Genomic DNA, 17,419 nt, shown 5'->3' on the forward strand with positions numbered 1-17,419 from the left:
CTCTCCTTTTAAATCAGAGTATACTTGCTTTACAATGCTGTGTTAGCTTCTGCGGTACAGCAAAACGAACCAGCTATACATACACATAGAGCCTGTCTCTGGGGGATCGCCTTCCAGTTTAGGCCACCAAGAGCACCGAGTGGGCTTCCCCGTGCTGTACAGTAGGCTCTCATTAGTTACCTATTTATACATGATATGCATGCATGTATGTGTCTCAGCCCCGAGCTCCCAGTTCATCCTACCCACCCACCCACGTCCCGCTCGGCATCCAGAGGGTCGTTCTCTACATCCATGTCTCTAGTTCTGCTTTGCAGATCATCTCTACCATACAATGTTTGATTTTTCTCTTTCTGACTTACTTCATTCTGTATGACAGTCTCAAGAAATATTTCATTGCATATTTGTACCACATCTTCTTTATCCGTTCCTCTATTGATGGACATTCCATGTCCTGGCTATTGTAAATAGTGCTGTGATGAACATTGGGGTACAGGTATCTTTTTGAATACCTCATTGTAGTTTTGATTCACATTTCTCTAATGAATGATGTTGAGCATTTTTTTATGTACTTGTCGGCCATCTATGTTTGTATTTCTGTATTTTCTCCTTCTTTGGAGAAATGTCTGTTTAGGTCTTCCACTCATTTTTTGACTGGGTTCTTTGTTTTTCTGATACTGAGCTGCATGGACTGTCTGTATATTTTGCAGTTTAATTCTTTGTCAATTGCTTTGTTTGCAAATGTTTCTCCCATTCTAACAGTTATCTTTTTGCGTTGTTTATGACTTTTTTCCTTTGTTGTGCAAAAGGTTTTAAGCTTAATTAGGTCCTATTTGTTTCTTTTGTTTTTATTTTCATTACTCTAGGATGGGGTTTAAAAAGATCTTGCTGCAATTTATGTCAAAGAGTCTTCTGCCTATGATTTCCTCTAAGAGTTTTGAAAATACAAAATGCTTCACGAATTTACATGTCATCCTTGCTCAGGGGCCGTACTAATCTTCTCTGCATGGTTCCAATTTTGGTATGTGCCAAAATGAGCACCAGGGGCAGAGCTCTCTCTGAACACTAGGTGCAACCAGCACTTACTGTGCCCTGTCAAGCTCTACTTGATAGAAGGTAGCCAAGTATTGATACTTGTAACAGGGTTTCCCTATGAACAAGAATTGGGAAAATGCGAAATCAGTAAATATTCTGCCTACTTTTTTTCTGTTCTGTTCTTTAAGAGTTCTCTACTACAACTGATAAACCTGATCAGCATTCATCTTATTTTCTTATGCTTTCCCACCTCCAGCCTAGGGCTGTGAAGGTTACACTTGTGGAAACCACTGTATCATACAACACACACACACACACCCACATACAGATGCACACTTGTACACACACGGACACATAAACACATAAGGAAATACAGACACACTGAGACAGGTAAACTATTCACAGAGACACAAACATACACACACACACACATCACAGACATCACACACACAGAGATTCAGAAGCACACACAGAGAGACACATAAATAACTACACACACACCAACACAGACATATGTATAGGCACACACAGACAGACACACAGGCTTGCCGTTGACTGAGAAGCCCCACTGGGGCTTTAATCTACTGGGCACTGCAGGAAGTCCAAAGCTCTTGGCTCACCTCCAGTGTAACAGGCAGAACTCAAAAAATTATCCTGATGGGAGTTTCCTCTCCAAGCCTCTCTGAGAGAACCATGAAGCCCAGTTACACTAGGTGTTTGAAGGTACACACTTTTAACACGTATGCTGTAGAATCAATGCTTTTGAACTGTGGTGTTGAAGAAGAAGAGGCCCTTGGACTGCAAGGAGATCCAACCAGTCCATCCTAAAGGAGGTCAGTCCTGGGTGTTCATTGGAAGGACTGATGCTGAAGCTGAAACTCCAATACTTTGGCCACCTGATGCGAAGAGCTGACTCATTGGAAAAGACCCTGATGCTGGGAGGGGTTGAGGGCAGGAGGAGAAGGGGATGACAGAGGATGAGATGGCTGAATGGCATCACCGACTCAGTGGACATGAGTTTGAGTAAACTCCAGGAGTTGGTGATGGACAGGGAGGCCTGGCGTGCTGCGATTCATGGGATTGCAAAGAGTTGGACATGACTGAGCGACTGAACTGAACTGTACAAAGCAGGGTGTGTTGGGGGCTGCCCAGGAGCAAGGACCAAGGACGCAGGGTTTCCAGGCCTCCCAGAGCACCATGGGCATTCCCGCAGAGCGATGCCAGTGCTGGCTCTCCAGCTGGAGGCCCCTCCTCTCCAAGAGGAGGCCCATCAGCAGTTGTCTCTGTTCAGACTGCCACTCGCAGCCTGTGTGGACACAGCAGCAACCCAGTTCACGTGGAGGGGGGCCACCTTGGCCAAGTCTTCCTGCAGCACCTTGAGAACTCTGTTACATGGGAAAATGGTGAGGGGGCCCCAGAGCACGCATGTGTAGGCATCTGGGGCAGACAGAAGGTTCCAGGCTGCCCTGCCCTTACTGAATGCCCTCCATACAGTGGGAGGCGGACTGTGAGTGCCAACCTGAGCAGAGAAGGGTCACAAAGCACCAACAGGGCAATCGTGGCTACCACATGGCTCTCCGTGCCTCATGCCCATGTCCCCAGCATCTACGTGCTGACCCCAAGCCTGCCTAATATCTCTTGAGTAGCTGCTAAACATTTGTAGTGAAATCACCCTTATTCCTGCTCCAGGGGGTGGACTTGCATGGCCTAAATTAGGGAGGAAATCTCACCCTTGCAAGGAATTGGCATTTTCATGGTCAAACCCACACGGTAGCAAAGGCCCCTCAGAGCAGGGGAGTCTCCAAGGCCATGCACTGTGCTGGACCAAACCATGAGCTCTCTCGGATCCTGATTTATTGCCAGCCCTCCCTCTTGGTTGCTGAAACCAGGTCCAGGTGGGGGTTCCCTTCTTGGCAGCTGGGAATAAGGATTGGATACAGAAGCGTGACTAGAAACCTGTAGTGTAATTCAGATGGCCCTGCTTTCCCGTGAATGGGGACTAGATTTCCTCAGCCAGAGTGGCTGGGGACAGTTCAGGAAAGACATGGTGATTTTACCAAGATATCACTATAAAATCACACTTTTCTTGGATGGCTCAGGAAATTCCAAAATAGCAGCTCTCTTAAGTTTTCTCAGCAAAGAGCAGCATCATTGGAATCTGACACAAAGGCCAACAGTGTGTATTTTGAAGTACATGGTACTGTTTACCCTGGAACAATATGAGCTTGAACTGTGTAGGTCCATTTACACATGGATTTTCAGCTGTGCATCCCTAGCCCCCATGTTGATCAAGGGTCAACCATACTTGAAAGTACATGCAATTTCAGCATTTCTGCACTAAAACCCTTTTGCTTATATTATATACAGTGGTGGGTTTGTGTGAATGTGTGTATATGCATAGTTGATGTGTTTGTGTGTGATCCTGTGAAGGTGCCCCTGACCTCAGACCCTCAATTGACAAGGTATAACTCAGAGTGATCCCTTGCCTGGCCCTCCAGCCTCGTGTTCAGTGGAAACCTTTATGAACTCTACCTCCTCCAGGGTCCCTGTGACCACTGGCTCTTCAGGCTTCTGTGGACCCCATCCTTTGTCTGCTGACCACAAAGCCCCTGTGTTCTGTTCATCCACTGGTCCCCACAGATGGTCAGATCAGCCAAACCTGTGTACTGATCCTTTATAGGTATGGGAAAGGAAGGGAAACTGGGAAAGATGGCCAGAGCAGTTTCCTTCTACCTCTTGGCCCACCTCAGAAAGCAGAAAAATCAAACACAAACTCGGCCAGGTCTTTATCTATTGCTGTTAACAAACAAGCCGCCCCAAGTTTAGTAACAAAAATAGTGACCGTCTATCATGCTCCCAGATTCTTTTGGTCAGAATGGAATTCAAAAAGGCACCATGGAAATAGCTCATCTATAGATTGAGACAGGCAGGGCAACACAAAGGTGGGAAGTGACTTGAGTCTGGAGGCTGGAAGCGTCTGGAGGAGTACCAACTCACAGCTGGTGTGGGTCTACTGCCATTGCCCCGTGGCCTGGACCTTAACGCTTGGACTGCCTCACAGCATGCTGCCTGGGGCCCAAGAGTCAGGAAATGGAAGCCAGGTCCATGAGGCCTGACCCAAGATAGGCAGGTGTCACTTCTGCCATATTCCATTTAGCAAGCAGCCACAGAGGCCAGGTCCAAAGGGAAGGACACAGCTCCCAGCTCTTGATGAAAGAAATGTCAAAACCATTACAGCCATGTTTTAAATTGCATGAATGGCTCTCTAGCCAAGGATAGTCTAACTGAACAATGAAGGCTTAATGCAAGCAATGGGAGGAATTCTGGACTAAATTCTGCAGTTTAAAGGCATTTAGTAGGGAGGAGACAAAATGGAGAGTAGAAGGACGTGAATTCATCCCTTCTTACAGAAACCAACATCTACTAACACATCTACTAAATCACAACTAACTACTGAATAACCACTGACAAAAAACACAAACAGGTGGAAAGACAGACCCCATTCTTGGACTGCAAGAATCAACAGTGTGACAATGACTGTACTACCACAGGCAATCTACAGATTCAATGCGATTGCTATCAAATTACCAATGGAATTTTTCACAGGACGAGAACAAAAAATTTTTTTAATTTGTATAGAGACACAAAAGACACCAAATAGCCTAAGCAATCTTGAGAGAGAAATATGGAGCTGGAGGAATCAGGCTCCTGACTTCAGGTTATACTACAAAGCTACAGTCATCAAGACAGAAATATAGACTAATGGCACAGGGTAGAAAGACCAGAAATAAAAACACATATATATGATCAGTTATCTACAAGTGAGGCAGGGTTACAGTGGAGAAAAGACAGTATCTTCAATAAATGGTGCTGGGAAAGCTGGACAGATATATGTAAATGAATGAAATTAGAACATTTCCTAACACCATACACAACAACAAACTCAAAATGGATTAAAGACCTAAGTGTAAGACCAGATACTATAAAACTCTTAGAGGAAAATGAAGGCAGAACACTCTTTGACATAAATCACAGCAATATCTTTTTCAATCTGTCTCCTAGAGTAATGAAAATGAAAGCAAAATAAATAAATGGGATCAAATTAAACTTAAAAGCTTCTGCTCACTAAAGGAACCCATAAATAAAATGCACAGTCAATCCACAGAATGGAAGAAAATATTTGCAAATGACGTGGCCAACAAAGGATTAATCACCAAAATATACAAACAGCTCATAGAGCTATTTGCTCAATTTAAAAAAGAAAATTGACTTAATCAAAAACACGGGCAGATGACCTAAATAGACATTTCTCCAAAGGAAGACATACAGATGGCCAACAGTTACATGAAAAGATGCTCAATGTTGCTAATTATTCATGAAACGCAAATTATAACTACAATAAGATATCACCTCACACCAGTCAGAACAGCCATCCTCAAGAAAATCCACAAACAATAAATGATAGAGAGGGTGTGGGGAGAAGTTAACCCACTTGCACTGCTGGTGGGTATGTAAATTGGTACAGCCACTATGGACAACAGGATGGAGTTTCTGTAAGAAATTAAAAATAGAGCTACCACATGACCCTGCAATCCCACTACTGGGCATATACCCAGAGGAAAACATGGTTTGAAAGGATATATGCACGCTAATGTTCATTGCAGCATTGTTTACAATAGAGAGACATGAAAAGCACCTAAATGTCCATCCACAGATGAACAGATAAAGGAGATGTGATACATACATACAATGGAATATTACTCAGTCATTAAAAAGAAACAGTGCCATTTGCAGTAACATAGGTGGATCTAGAGATTATCATACTGAGTGAATTAAGTCAGACAGAGAAAGACAAATATTATATGATATCACATATGCAAAATCTTTAAAAATGACACAAACAAACTTATTTACAAAATAGAATCAGACTCACAGACTTAGAGAACAAACCTATGGTTACCAGGGGAAAAGGAGTGGAGGAGAGGGATAGACTGGGACTGACAGGTACACACTGCTGTATATTAATACATATATACGAAATATAGAGAAAATGGTACTGATGAACCTATTTGCAGGGCAAGAATAGAGATGCGGACATAGAAAAGGGACTTGTGGACATGGCACAGGGAAGGGTGGGATGAATAGACAGTAGCATTGAAACATATACATCACCAAGTGTAACCCATGGTTTCTGTGTAAATGTATTTTGAACTTTTGAATAAGTGCCAGGAAACACAATTGCTGAATGGAATGTTGGTAAGAGTATATTTAGTAATGGACAGGGAAGCCTAGCGTGTTGCAGTCCGTGGGTCACAAGAGCTGACTCATTGGAAAAGATCCTAATGCCAGGAAAGACTGAAGGTAAAAGGAGGGGATGGCAGAGGATGAGATGGTTGGATAGCATCATGGTCTCAATGGACATGAATTTGAGCAAACTCTGGGAGATAGACAAGGACAGAGGTGCTTGGCATGGTGCAGTCCATGGGGTTGCAAAGAACTGGACACGACTTAGTGACTGAACAACAGAGGGTTTTTAGGGCAGTGACACTATTCTGTGTGATACTAAAGTGATGAAACACTTCATTATATATTTGTCCAAACTGTTAGAATGTAACACCAGCAGGAGTAAGCCTTAATGTGAACTGTGGATTTTGAGTGACAGTGAGGAGTTGATGTAGGTTTATCAATTGTAACAAATGAATCACTCTGTTGCAGAGGTCGATAGTGGGGAATGCTATGCATGTGCAGGGGCAAGGGGCATATGTGAATTCTCTATACTTTCTGCTCAATTTTGCTATGAACCTGAAACTTTTAACAGTCTTTTTTTTTTTTTTTTTAATGTAACGAGCTAGAGGAAAATTCATCATGCAGACTTCCTCAAAGGAGCCTCATTTATATATGCGGGGAAAACTGTGAAAAGTGGCTGAGACGGGGCCCACTGGGTTGAGGTCCCTGCACTGGAGAGGGCCTGCCCCTCACTTAGGTGGAGGGTGTTCCTGTGGCGTGCCCTCAGCACCGCTCCAGCCCATCATTAAAGAGAGGCGCCTGGTCCCCAGGACTAGGACACACAGTGTCCAGCACCCCCTGCTCTAGAACCAGCGTGTCAACTGCAGTTTCCAGCGTCCCACACTGGGACTGGCTGTCACTGCTTGGAGAAGTCATCATACCTCCAAAGGCTCTTTCCATCCAAGCCACCTGAAAGACAGAGCAGGGGATCAGGCGCTGGTGGCTTCCACTGGGCGTGCACTTGCCCCTGGAGGCAAAGTTGGGACTTGGGGTCACAGCAGTGCCACCAGAAGAAAGAGGAAATAGATAATCCTTCAGCGCTTCTGAAACTTACGAAAGAAAGAAAGAAAGAAAAAGAAAGAGCTCATAGTGAGTATGCCTTATGCAAAAGTTTGTGGACAGGGCCGTAACACTGGAAGTGAGCTGGTGTGGGGGCAGCTGTCCTCCCCAGGAAGCAGCAGTTTGGGTCTCAAGACACTTTTCACTTCTAAAGCCTTTAGTATCCTCAATGATTTTTATCTGAATTACATTTATCAAGTTACCATATAAGAAATTAAAACTGAAAAAAAAATTCTTAATAGTCCCACAAGGTAAGGTAGGGTAAACAGCAAAAATGTTAGTATGTAAAACTGAAAATTTTTTAATTATTCATTTCAAACTAAAAATTAATCAATTTCTTATTAACATGAATACTATTTTGAGAAATTATTTTTCAAAACAAAAAAATTAGTGAATAGCATTTACATTTTTATCAGTCTCTCTTTACTCTCTGGCTTAAGATAACCAGATTCTCATTTTTGTCTCTGCAGTCCAAAACTGCAACCGTCAGCCCTCCACTATTGTTCCACAAGTGCAGATTCAACCAACCTCAGATCAAAAATATTCAGGAAAAATAATCCCAGAAAGTTCCTAAAAGTAAATTTTGAGTGTGCTGACAATTTACATAGTATTTACTTTGCATTAGGTATTACAAGTATGTATCATATGTATTATAAGTATTATAAGAGATGAGTTAAAGTGTATGAGATGATATACAAATGTTATATGCAAATGTTATGCTATTTTACATAAGGGACTTGAGCATCCAGTTTAGTAGCCTTAGGGTTCCTGGAACCAATCTTCTGCAGATATCAAGGGACAATCTTAATAATTTTTTTATGGTAATATAATTGTTCTACAACATCGTATTGGTTTCTGCTGTACATTGTGAATCAGCCATGCATACACATACATCCCCACCCTCTTGAGCCTCCCTGCCACCACCAACCCCACCCCACCCTCCGAGGCCATCACAGAGCACCAGGCTGACCTCCCTGCGCTATGCCATGCAGCAGCTTCCCACCAGGTGTCTGTTTCACACGTGGCCGTGTATATATGTCAGTGCAACTCAATTCATTCCCACCTTTGCGTTCCCCCCTGCATCCAGAAGTCCGTTCTCTACATCTGCACCTTGATTTCTGTCTGCAATTAGGTTCATCAGTACCATTTTTCTAGATTCCATTATATATGCATTTAACATACAATATTTGCTTCTTTCTTACTTCACTCTGTATGACAGGCTCTAGGTTCATCCACATCACTTCAACTGACTCAATGTCATTCCTTTTAATGGCTGAGTAATATTCCATTGTGGGCTTCCCTGATGCCTACAGTGGAGACACCGGTTTGTCTCCTGGGTTGGGAAGGTCCCCCAGAGAAGGAAATGGCAACCCATTCCACTATTCTTGCCTGAGAAATCCCATGGGCAGAGAAGCCTGGCTGGCTACAGTTCATGGGGTCATAAGAGAGTCAGACATGACTTAAGAGACTAAACAACAAATATTCCACTGGATTTATGTACCACAACTTCTGCATCCACTCATCTGATGGTGGACACGTAGGCTGCTTCCATGTCCTAGATATTTTAAATAGGGCTTCAATGAACATTGGAGTACATGTATCTTTTTGAGTTATGGTTTTCTCAGGGTATAGAACAAGTCATATGGTATTTCTATGTTTAGCTTTAACACTTTCATTGTGCCTATGTTTAACATAAGCTAAATAAGATTATTATAAATTATATTATAGACATAATTATAAATTTAAGATTTATGATTATAAATTATAAATACAAATATTATAAATTATATCTGATGCAAATTTGTCAGCAAGAAAAGTTAATTTTTTAAATTAAAAAAAAATTTATTCTTTAATTGGAGGAAAATTGTTTCACAATGTTTGGTTTCTGCCATATGTACAACAATACAATTCAGCCAAAAGTATACAGTTACGTCCAGCTTTTTAAGGAACCTCCATGTTGCTCTCCACAGTGGTTGCACCAATTTATATTCCCACCAACAGTGCAGGAAGGGTCCCTTTTCTCCACACTCTCTCTAGCATTTATTGTTTGTAGATTTCTTGATGATGGCTATTCTAGCTGGAGGTGGTACCTCATTGTAGTTTTGATTTGCATTTCTCTAATAATGAGTCCCCTGCATTGGCAGACAGATTCTTTACCAGTGATGTTGAGCATCTTTTCCTGTGTCTGTTGGCCATCTTCTTTGGAGAGAGATCTCTTTAGGTCTTCTGCCCATTTTTTGATTGGATTGCTTGTTTGATATTGAACTCCATAAGCTGTTTGTATATTTTGGAAATTAATCCTTTGTTGCTTGTTTGCAACGATTTTCTCACATTCTGAAGGTTCTTTTCATCTTGTTTATGGTTTCCTTTGCTGGGCAAAAGCTTTTAAGTTTAATTAGGTCTCAATTATTTTTGTTTTTATTTTCATTACTTTAGGAGGTGGATCAAAAAAGATCTTTCTGTGACAATAAATTTGGTAAAGTTGCAGGATACAAAACTAACGCAGAGAAATCTCTCGCATTCCTATACACTTAACAATGAAAAAGAAGAAAGAGAAATTAAGTTAACAATCCCATTTACCACTGCAACAAAAAGAATAAAATATCCAGGAATAAATCTACCTAAGGGACAAAGGCCTGTACTCAGAAAACTATAAAGTACTGATGAAGGAAATCAAAGAGGACACAAGCAGATGGAAAAGTATACCATGTTCTTAGATTGGAAGAATACAATGAAAATTAATATACTACCCAAAGCAATCTACAGATTCAATGCAACCCCTGTGAAATTACCTTCAAAGAATTAGAACAAAGAATTTTACAATTTGTAGGGAAATACAAAAGACTCTGAATAGCCAAAGTAATCTTGAGAAAGAAAAACGGCGCTGAAGGAATCAGGGCTCCCTGACTCCAGACTATACCACAAAACTAGTCATCAAAACAGTGTGGTACTGGCACAAAAACAGAAATACAGATCAACTGAACAGGAGAAAGGGCCCAAAAATAAACTCATGAACCTATGGTCACCTAATCTATGACAAAGGAGGCAACAATATATATTGGAGAAAAGACAGCCTCTTCTAGTAAGTGGTGCTGGGAAATCTGGACAGCTACATGTAAAAGAATGAAATTAGAACATTCTCTAATACCATGTTGTTTAGTGTTTGTTTAGTCACCAAGTCATGTCCAACTCTTTTGCAACCCCATGGACTATAGCCAGCCAGGCTCCTCTGTCCATGGATTTCTCAGGCAAGAATACTGGAGTGAGTTGCCATTTCCTTCTCCAGGGGATCTTCTCAACCCAGGGACTGAACCCATGTCTCCTGCAACCCCTAATACCATACATAAAAATAAAATGGATTTTATAGTGTAAGAACCAACACTATAAAACTCTTGGAGGAAAACAGGAAAAACACCCATATAATGTCTTGACTGATGGATATGAAGAAAATTTGGCCTCATGCAGATATGTAGTTGAAAAAGAGGACTTTTCTGGACAGCTTGACAAGGACTCAGGCCTGAGTGCAGGCTGCACCTGTTCTTACTTGCTCTCCTACCCTGAGTCATCAGAAGGGCATGTGAAGCAGAGCCCTACCCAACCCCAGTCCAGAACCACACAGCCAAAACTAGCCCACCCAGATGCAGAGAGAGAGAAATAAGTGTTTATTAAAAAAAAAAAGAAAAAAAAAAACACCTTTATTTTTGGCTGCACTGGGTTCTTGTTGCTGCTCCGGCTTTTCTCTAGTTGTGGTGAGTGACAGCTACTTCCTAGTCATGGTGCACGGGCTTATTTTGGTGGAGTCTCTTTTGTAGAGCACAGGGTCTAGGGCACATAAGCTTCAATAGTAGTGGCGTACAGGCTTAGTTGCCCCCTAGGATGTGGAACCTTCCCAGACTAGGGATCGAACCCATGACTCCTGTATTAGCAGGCAAATTCTTAACCACTGGACCACCAGGGAAGTCCAATAAATTACTGTGTGCCACTGACTAACAACAAAAGGGATGGTGATTAAAACAAAAAATCTCACAGCTTATAGAAATTTTAATACAAGCTGAAAACTGTTATAATCAACTTGGTCAAGAATAATTGTCCATAAGAAAATTTCTCTTTGGATCTTTTAATGTAACACATTGGATCCCTGAGCAAAGTCTCCCAACATAAAACACTTACCTCTGGCCTCCATCTGGTACTGTTTACCCCAAGTTCCACTGCATCAAGCCTATCGACCAATCTTCCTACTGCAATCTCAGTCTTTCTCTCTGCAGAGCCTACTAGACATGTGATCCCATGATCCTGGAACAAGCAGCTCAAATCCTACCCCGTGGCCAACGGGGCCAGAAACTCTCCCTTGCCCGCAGGCCTACGGGAACCACGGTTGCACAGGCAGACGGCATGGAGGACAGGAGAGGGTCTGGACCCCAGCCACTCCCCTAAACCTCGCCCGTCTCCTGATGATTTCTCCCTTTGTCACTGTAATGAGTCTGGTTCTGTAACCAAAAAAGTCTAATTAGACTGGAATCATTTTAACTAGTGCTGCATCAAACACTAATCTATATTTTGGTGGTAGTATATCCACCAGTGCTAGTTTTAACCATACATGAAAGATCAGCTTACAATTTTGTGACAAATGTTTTATTTATAGAGAATTAAAATTTAGGCATAAACATGACACAAACATTATATATAGTACTGTCCATGACAGAAGTTATGATACTGTTCACAGAAAGGACTTGGTTCAAGTTACACACCGCAAATGCTAGAATGTGCACCTGGGGAGGAGAGGGGAACTGATAGCCTTTTTGTTTTGGTTTGGTTTAAATAACTTCTGGATGCATTCAAGTAATACTGATCATTTAATGTTCAAAAAACTTTTAATAAACAAATTCCGAGTAAAATTAATTGAAATATTTATAATACGATTTCATTGTTACACAGTATTTCCAATGTACAATCAAGGCAATGCACAACATTTAAAAGGAAGGGGAAAACATCTATTGCACCCACAAGGGAAAAGGCTTTTTATTCATTTTCAGGGATGCTGCAATTCAGTATTCATGTTAAAACCTTTACGCACTTTAGTAAACACAAAGTCCTACATGTAATGCAGCATTGTGGGTTAGAAGACCCTTTTAACAAAGTTTCCAGGTGCAAGGCTAACTCTCCAATCAATATCCCACACACTAGAGGACTGACCCATCTCCTGGCACGCCCTGAACTCTGAACTGTAGCACTGCCGCCTCATTCAGTCTCGTGTGGTCTTGTGGGAGATGGCATCTGTCCACCTCAGTGTCCTGTTAAATAATCCTGTGTAGAATCTGAGGCAAATGAATCCACATCCTCGTTCTCCGAGTCGTCACTGCTGTCATCTGCAGCCGGCTCTCCTGTGAGGGCTATGCGAGCGTAATCATCTGTGTCTATTGACTTGCAAAAGTGGATGGCGTATTTCAGTTTCTCCTCCAGCACCTGCTTACAGGAATACCTGGGCAGCTTCAACAAGAAGAAGCATGTGTAGGATTCAGGAAGGAAGTGGTCAGGTGGGTTGTATTTATCCAATACCTGTTAATGAAAAATGTTAAATAATCAGAGACCATGTACAAGGACAGGTAAAACTGCAATCTGTTTTATTACGTTCATTAGACTTGACTCTCATTCACAGACAGCATGATGTTTTTGGCTAAGAATAACAAAATATCAGAAAAAAATATCATCCAGTCAATTTTAGAAATAAAAAGCAGCAACTCATTAATTCTTAGGACTTTCAGTAAAAACAGCAATTGGTTACTGTGATTCCACCCTCAAGGGCTGGGAGGTAAACAGAGCCTGATTCTGACCAGTCAGAACTCAAGGCAGAACTCTCACCCTCAATCTGACAGGTGCTCTGATTTTTCTCAGTAAGCAGCATTATTTATTGATTCGCCTAATTCAACCAGAGAATCAGACAAATGCTTTGTTACATGATGGGTATGCTCAGAATCTAGAATATGCTGACTTAATAGCAGCATATTCTGGGGGTGGACAGATACATTTTTTAGAAGTAGGTAGTGGTACCCAACACCTGTAGTCATAAAATTCTGAGCTATCATATGAGAGAAGTTAAGTGTTTTTCATTTTGTTTCCAGAGGGTAGGAACACCATGTAACAGGAAAGAACTGTCTTGTTTTCTCATCTGCGGCAGAGCTCTGTGCGAGGGGCATGACTCTCAGCTGTTCCCAAAGGACATGCAGGAGCCACACCTGGATGACGAAGTCTCTGCCCCGGAAGTCGGCGATGGTCCTGGGCAGCCTTGTGCGGCCCCACACGAAGCGAAGGAAGAGGGAGCGCTCAGTGTTGGAGAAGGACTCCATCACCTCCCAGAACCACTGGATCAGGGGTGCAGAGGGCTCCACCCCCTTGTACGTTGCCACAGACTTTAAAAGGTGCAGAGGGATGTCTGGGCTGCCACACACCTGTGGAGGGACACACTTCACATCAGCACACCACAGCTTTCTACCAGGGCTGGTGTGGGGAGGGTCAGGTGAGGGAGGCTGGAGGGGAGGAGCGGGAGGCAGCGAACACTCGCTTCCTGAGCGTGTCTTACTTCACTGAAAAGGCATGAGCAGATCTCAGACCTCCAAGAGTGAGGTTTAACTGAGAGGCTAGCTGGTGGTGTTGATTCAGGGGATTACCACGAGAAGGGCGCTGCAGGGAAGCACAATGAAGGGGTGGGCATACCATCGTCTCCAATTCATATCCGGTGAACAGAGAGAGAAGAGGGACAGGCACGACTCGGGCCATCCCCTCACGAACGGCAGCTACCTGCTCATCAAATTCATGGAGTCTGAAAGAAAACATTCACTGTGCGTGTCATGCAGGTCATGTTCTACTCATACCAAGTCTCACTACATGGACAAGCAAGGCGTGTGCTTTGTAGACAGAGTCTCAAAGCTTCTTGCGGACTGAGCTGTCTGACTGGCCCACAGAATTCTAACTCAAAAAATGAGCCACAGCTATACCCATTGCAAGACACAATTCTCAAACTTTCCCTCCTTCCCAGGAGGGAGACAGAATTAGACATGCAGAGTCAGAGAGTCAGGTCCCAAAACAGCCGAGCTAATAACTTTCTGAGTGTCAATGCAGTATCCAAGGTCCTCGTGACTGGCAAGCTAGGGCGTGAGACCGATGAACACAGGTGGGCAATGCAGGATGCCTGCAACGACTGCCCTCAGCCAGAGTCCAGCAAGCCAAGCCCACCGGACACACGGAGCCTCATCCCAACGCCCAGCTCGGTGATTCTGGAGGACAAGGCTTCCAAAGACCACAGTAAGGGGACAGTGGGCAGAGACCACGGATGGCGCTGCCGGTCCACAATGCAGCAAACACAAGTGAATGGTAGTGCAAGGACCACGTGGGGCGGAGACCATCCAAACACAGCCCTGCCCCAGCAAAGGCGGCACACAGAGGCCCTGTGACTCTACCGGCACAGTCCAACAGGGGGCTTCTCACCCTGGCGTTCTAGCCAGAGCCAGGAATCTCAGGTGAGAATACTAAGTACTCTGACCCTGACCACAAAGTAGGCTTGATGATTGTAGGCAGCAACTGCTAGAGCCAAGTCCATTAAATTTTACTTATGGAAAAAAGCTGCCACCCAAGCAAACATTTTCTGCTACTTTTGCTATTTATTGAGCTGAAGCTCTGGAAGGCAGACAATCACACACCTGTAGTTTATTGCGAGCCGGACATACTCTGCGCGGTTGTCCAGAGTGATGTGCGTGTACTTGGAGCTCAGCTGGATGTCCTGGCCGCTAGCACTAGGCACTGTGAAGGGCAGGCTCATGGCCTCAAACTCCTCCGAGGTGGCTTCATTATCACGGATGTACATGAGTCCAGGGATAAAATCTTTATCGACCTTCCAGGGGAAGAAGGGAGTTCACCCATTAAGCCAGGGCTGCTCCTCTGCCCCAGACCCCAGTTCACATCCCACACACGGTTGCCGGGTCTCCATGTGCCTGGAGCCTGTGGCAAGGCTCCAAGTGCACTGCATGAGCCAGGAAATAAAGGGGGTGCAGCAGGGGAACATTTTCACCCATGGAGCTGTAACAAGGAAGTCCTTACAATCACTTGCTGAGTGATTATTGGTCAGAGGCGAGTCCCACCTGCTCTGAGGGAGCCACACCCTGGAGAGGCCCCAGGAGCCTCAACGGTCCCCAGCTGCCTGCCCACGTGCTCAGCTGTGCCACAGGAAAGACAGCAAGCTTTCTCATCTGACGAGACTGTACAAGAGGCGAAGCCCACAAAGCAGATATCAAGTTCTAGAAGCAGGCTGGCCTGAGCCCGTACCGCCACTCTGCCACCAGATGGTCAGCAGACTGACCTTCCTGAGTGTGCTGGGACCTCAGGGCAGGCTGTGCCTCTGAACCAGACCGCAGGTCACCCCCACCATGCTCTGCACTGGACACACACTGAGTCCCATTTCTCTGTCCTCTCCCTCCTGGAGGTTACCTCGCTGAGGTCTGCAATGGTGAGGCTCATCCCAGCCAGCTGCTTCCAGACAGGCTCAGCAAGGTTCAGACTCAGGGGACTTCCAGTCCGAATAGCAATACCCAGTAACACACCTGCTCATTCAAAGCACAAAAGACAGGATGTACTTGGTACTGATGACAAAATATCTAGTCCATTCAACCACACAGTGGAGACGTGCTCAGCCCTGGGGCCTCAGCGCCTTCTAAACCAATTTGACCCCAATTCACAGAGACTTAGGTCTGTCCTTGAAGCCTTATACCCTACGCTAAAACTCATTACTTGCTTCTGTTCCTATGGACTAAGTCTATAACTCTTCTGCTCTTTACACCAACAGTTGTAGCCACAGTGGCTAATCCTTGTTCCTTTGACGGCAAAGCAGACGGCCGGAGCTTCTCAAGGAAGCTGGATGCACTGCCATGAGTGAGGACGCAGACTCACCAGGAGGGCCTGGCCAACTGTAAGGACTCTCTAAGATGTGACCCCAAGTTTCGGATGTTTAAGATGCAGAAACAGTATCTCAGATCTTCTGAGCGGCAAGGGCACCACCTGGTCCTCAGCACACAGCAGCTGGTGGCCCAGCTCCCCACGTTCCCGCAGCTGCACACTGAGGAAGCTAAAGGCAGGTATTTACAGCAGCCGCCCCCACCCCCCAGACAGAGCCGCCATCACACGAGGCAGAGCGCATGGAGCCGCCCCGCACGAGAGGCCTACCCAAGAACCGGAACATGCTGGTGTGCACCGGCGCCCTGGCCGCTGGGCTCAACAGGTAGCAGTCCCGGTTGGCCCCCGACTCGTCCCTCCCATTGGGGGTTACGATCAGAAGCGGGGTGAGTCCATTCTGCAGCTCCTCACAGATCTCGGCTATGGACTCACTGTAGCCACCACCACAGTCATCCACAGATTCACCTAGGGAAAAGGGGGGTCAGCAGCTCACAGTCACTGACTGCATCAGAGCCCCCTGGGGAGCAGCTGGGGGCTCTCCCAGCTCTCCTCTCACACCAACACCCCTCTACACACGCGAGCTCTCACCCACAAACTTGACCTTCCAGACGCGGTGTGGGAGGAGGAGGCTGTCAGGACTGAATGAGCTCATCTTAGCGCACATCTGCCCAAAGACCGACTTGGTCCCATCAGGACCTGCGAGGCCCCCTTTACTTCTTGAACGCTTGACCTAGAGACAGAAAGAAGGAAAATAAATAACAAAGTCCATAGCAGAAAGCACATGGGTGCCATCTTCACAAGCTGACCAGCCTGAAACCCCTGCATCCAAAGCAACGCTCTGCAGCTGATCATCCCTCCTGCTACCCTCGCCTGCCCTGTCCTGGTCACAGTGGGGGTGAGGGTGGGGTCCCTCTAGAGACAGCAGACAGCACTCAGATGCCTGGTGTCAGCCCTACAACCTCGGGCCACTGTGAGCACCCAGCAAACCCAAGTACAAGCACCTGAGCATGCCTGTGCAAACATGAAGGGCAGCTGGACCTCCCAGGACTCACTCCTGTCCGCGTCTCCTCACCCACACCTGCTGAGGACCCCAAAGACCAGC

General features: G+C 44.9%; 1 protein-coding gene and 1 non-coding gene across 2 annotated transcripts in view; both read right to left on the reverse strand.

Moving 5' to 3' along the window:
* Positions 1-936: 936 nt before the first annotated feature.
* Positions 937-1,038, reverse strand: LOC133051332 (U6 spliceosomal RNA). The gene has a single exon (XR_009691834.1). It is a non-coding gene; the product is annotated as a U6 spliceosomal RNA (small nuclear RNA).
* Positions 1,039-11,993: 10,955 nt separating this feature from the next.
* HERC2 (HECT and RLD domain containing E3 ubiquitin protein ligase 2) overlaps positions 11,994-17,419 on the reverse strand; it is a 238,172-nt gene continuing 232,746 nt past the window's right edge. Inside the window, exons 87-93 of the mRNA XM_061135706.1 lie at positions 16,906-17,047; positions 16,588-16,782; positions 15,856-15,968; positions 15,072-15,262; positions 14,089-14,194; positions 13,611-13,823; positions 11,994-12,933 (exon numbers count right to left, since the gene is read on the reverse strand). Of these exons, the coding sequence (XP_060991689.1) occupies positions 12,661-12,933; positions 13,611-13,823; positions 14,089-14,194; positions 15,072-15,262; positions 15,856-15,968; positions 16,588-16,782; positions 16,906-17,047 (1,233 nt within the window). The 3' untranslated portion in view covers positions 11,994-12,660. The remainder of the gene's footprint in view (positions 12,934-13,610; positions 13,824-14,088; positions 14,195-15,071; positions 15,263-15,855; positions 15,969-16,587; positions 16,783-16,905; positions 17,048-17,419) is intronic.

This window comes from Dama dama, chromosome 33 (assembly GCF_033118175.1).
Source record: "Dama dama isolate Ldn47 chromosome 33, ASM3311817v1, whole genome shotgun sequence".
Classification (NCBI taxonomy): Eukaryota; Metazoa; Chordata; class Mammalia; order Artiodactyla; family Cervidae; genus Dama; species Dama dama.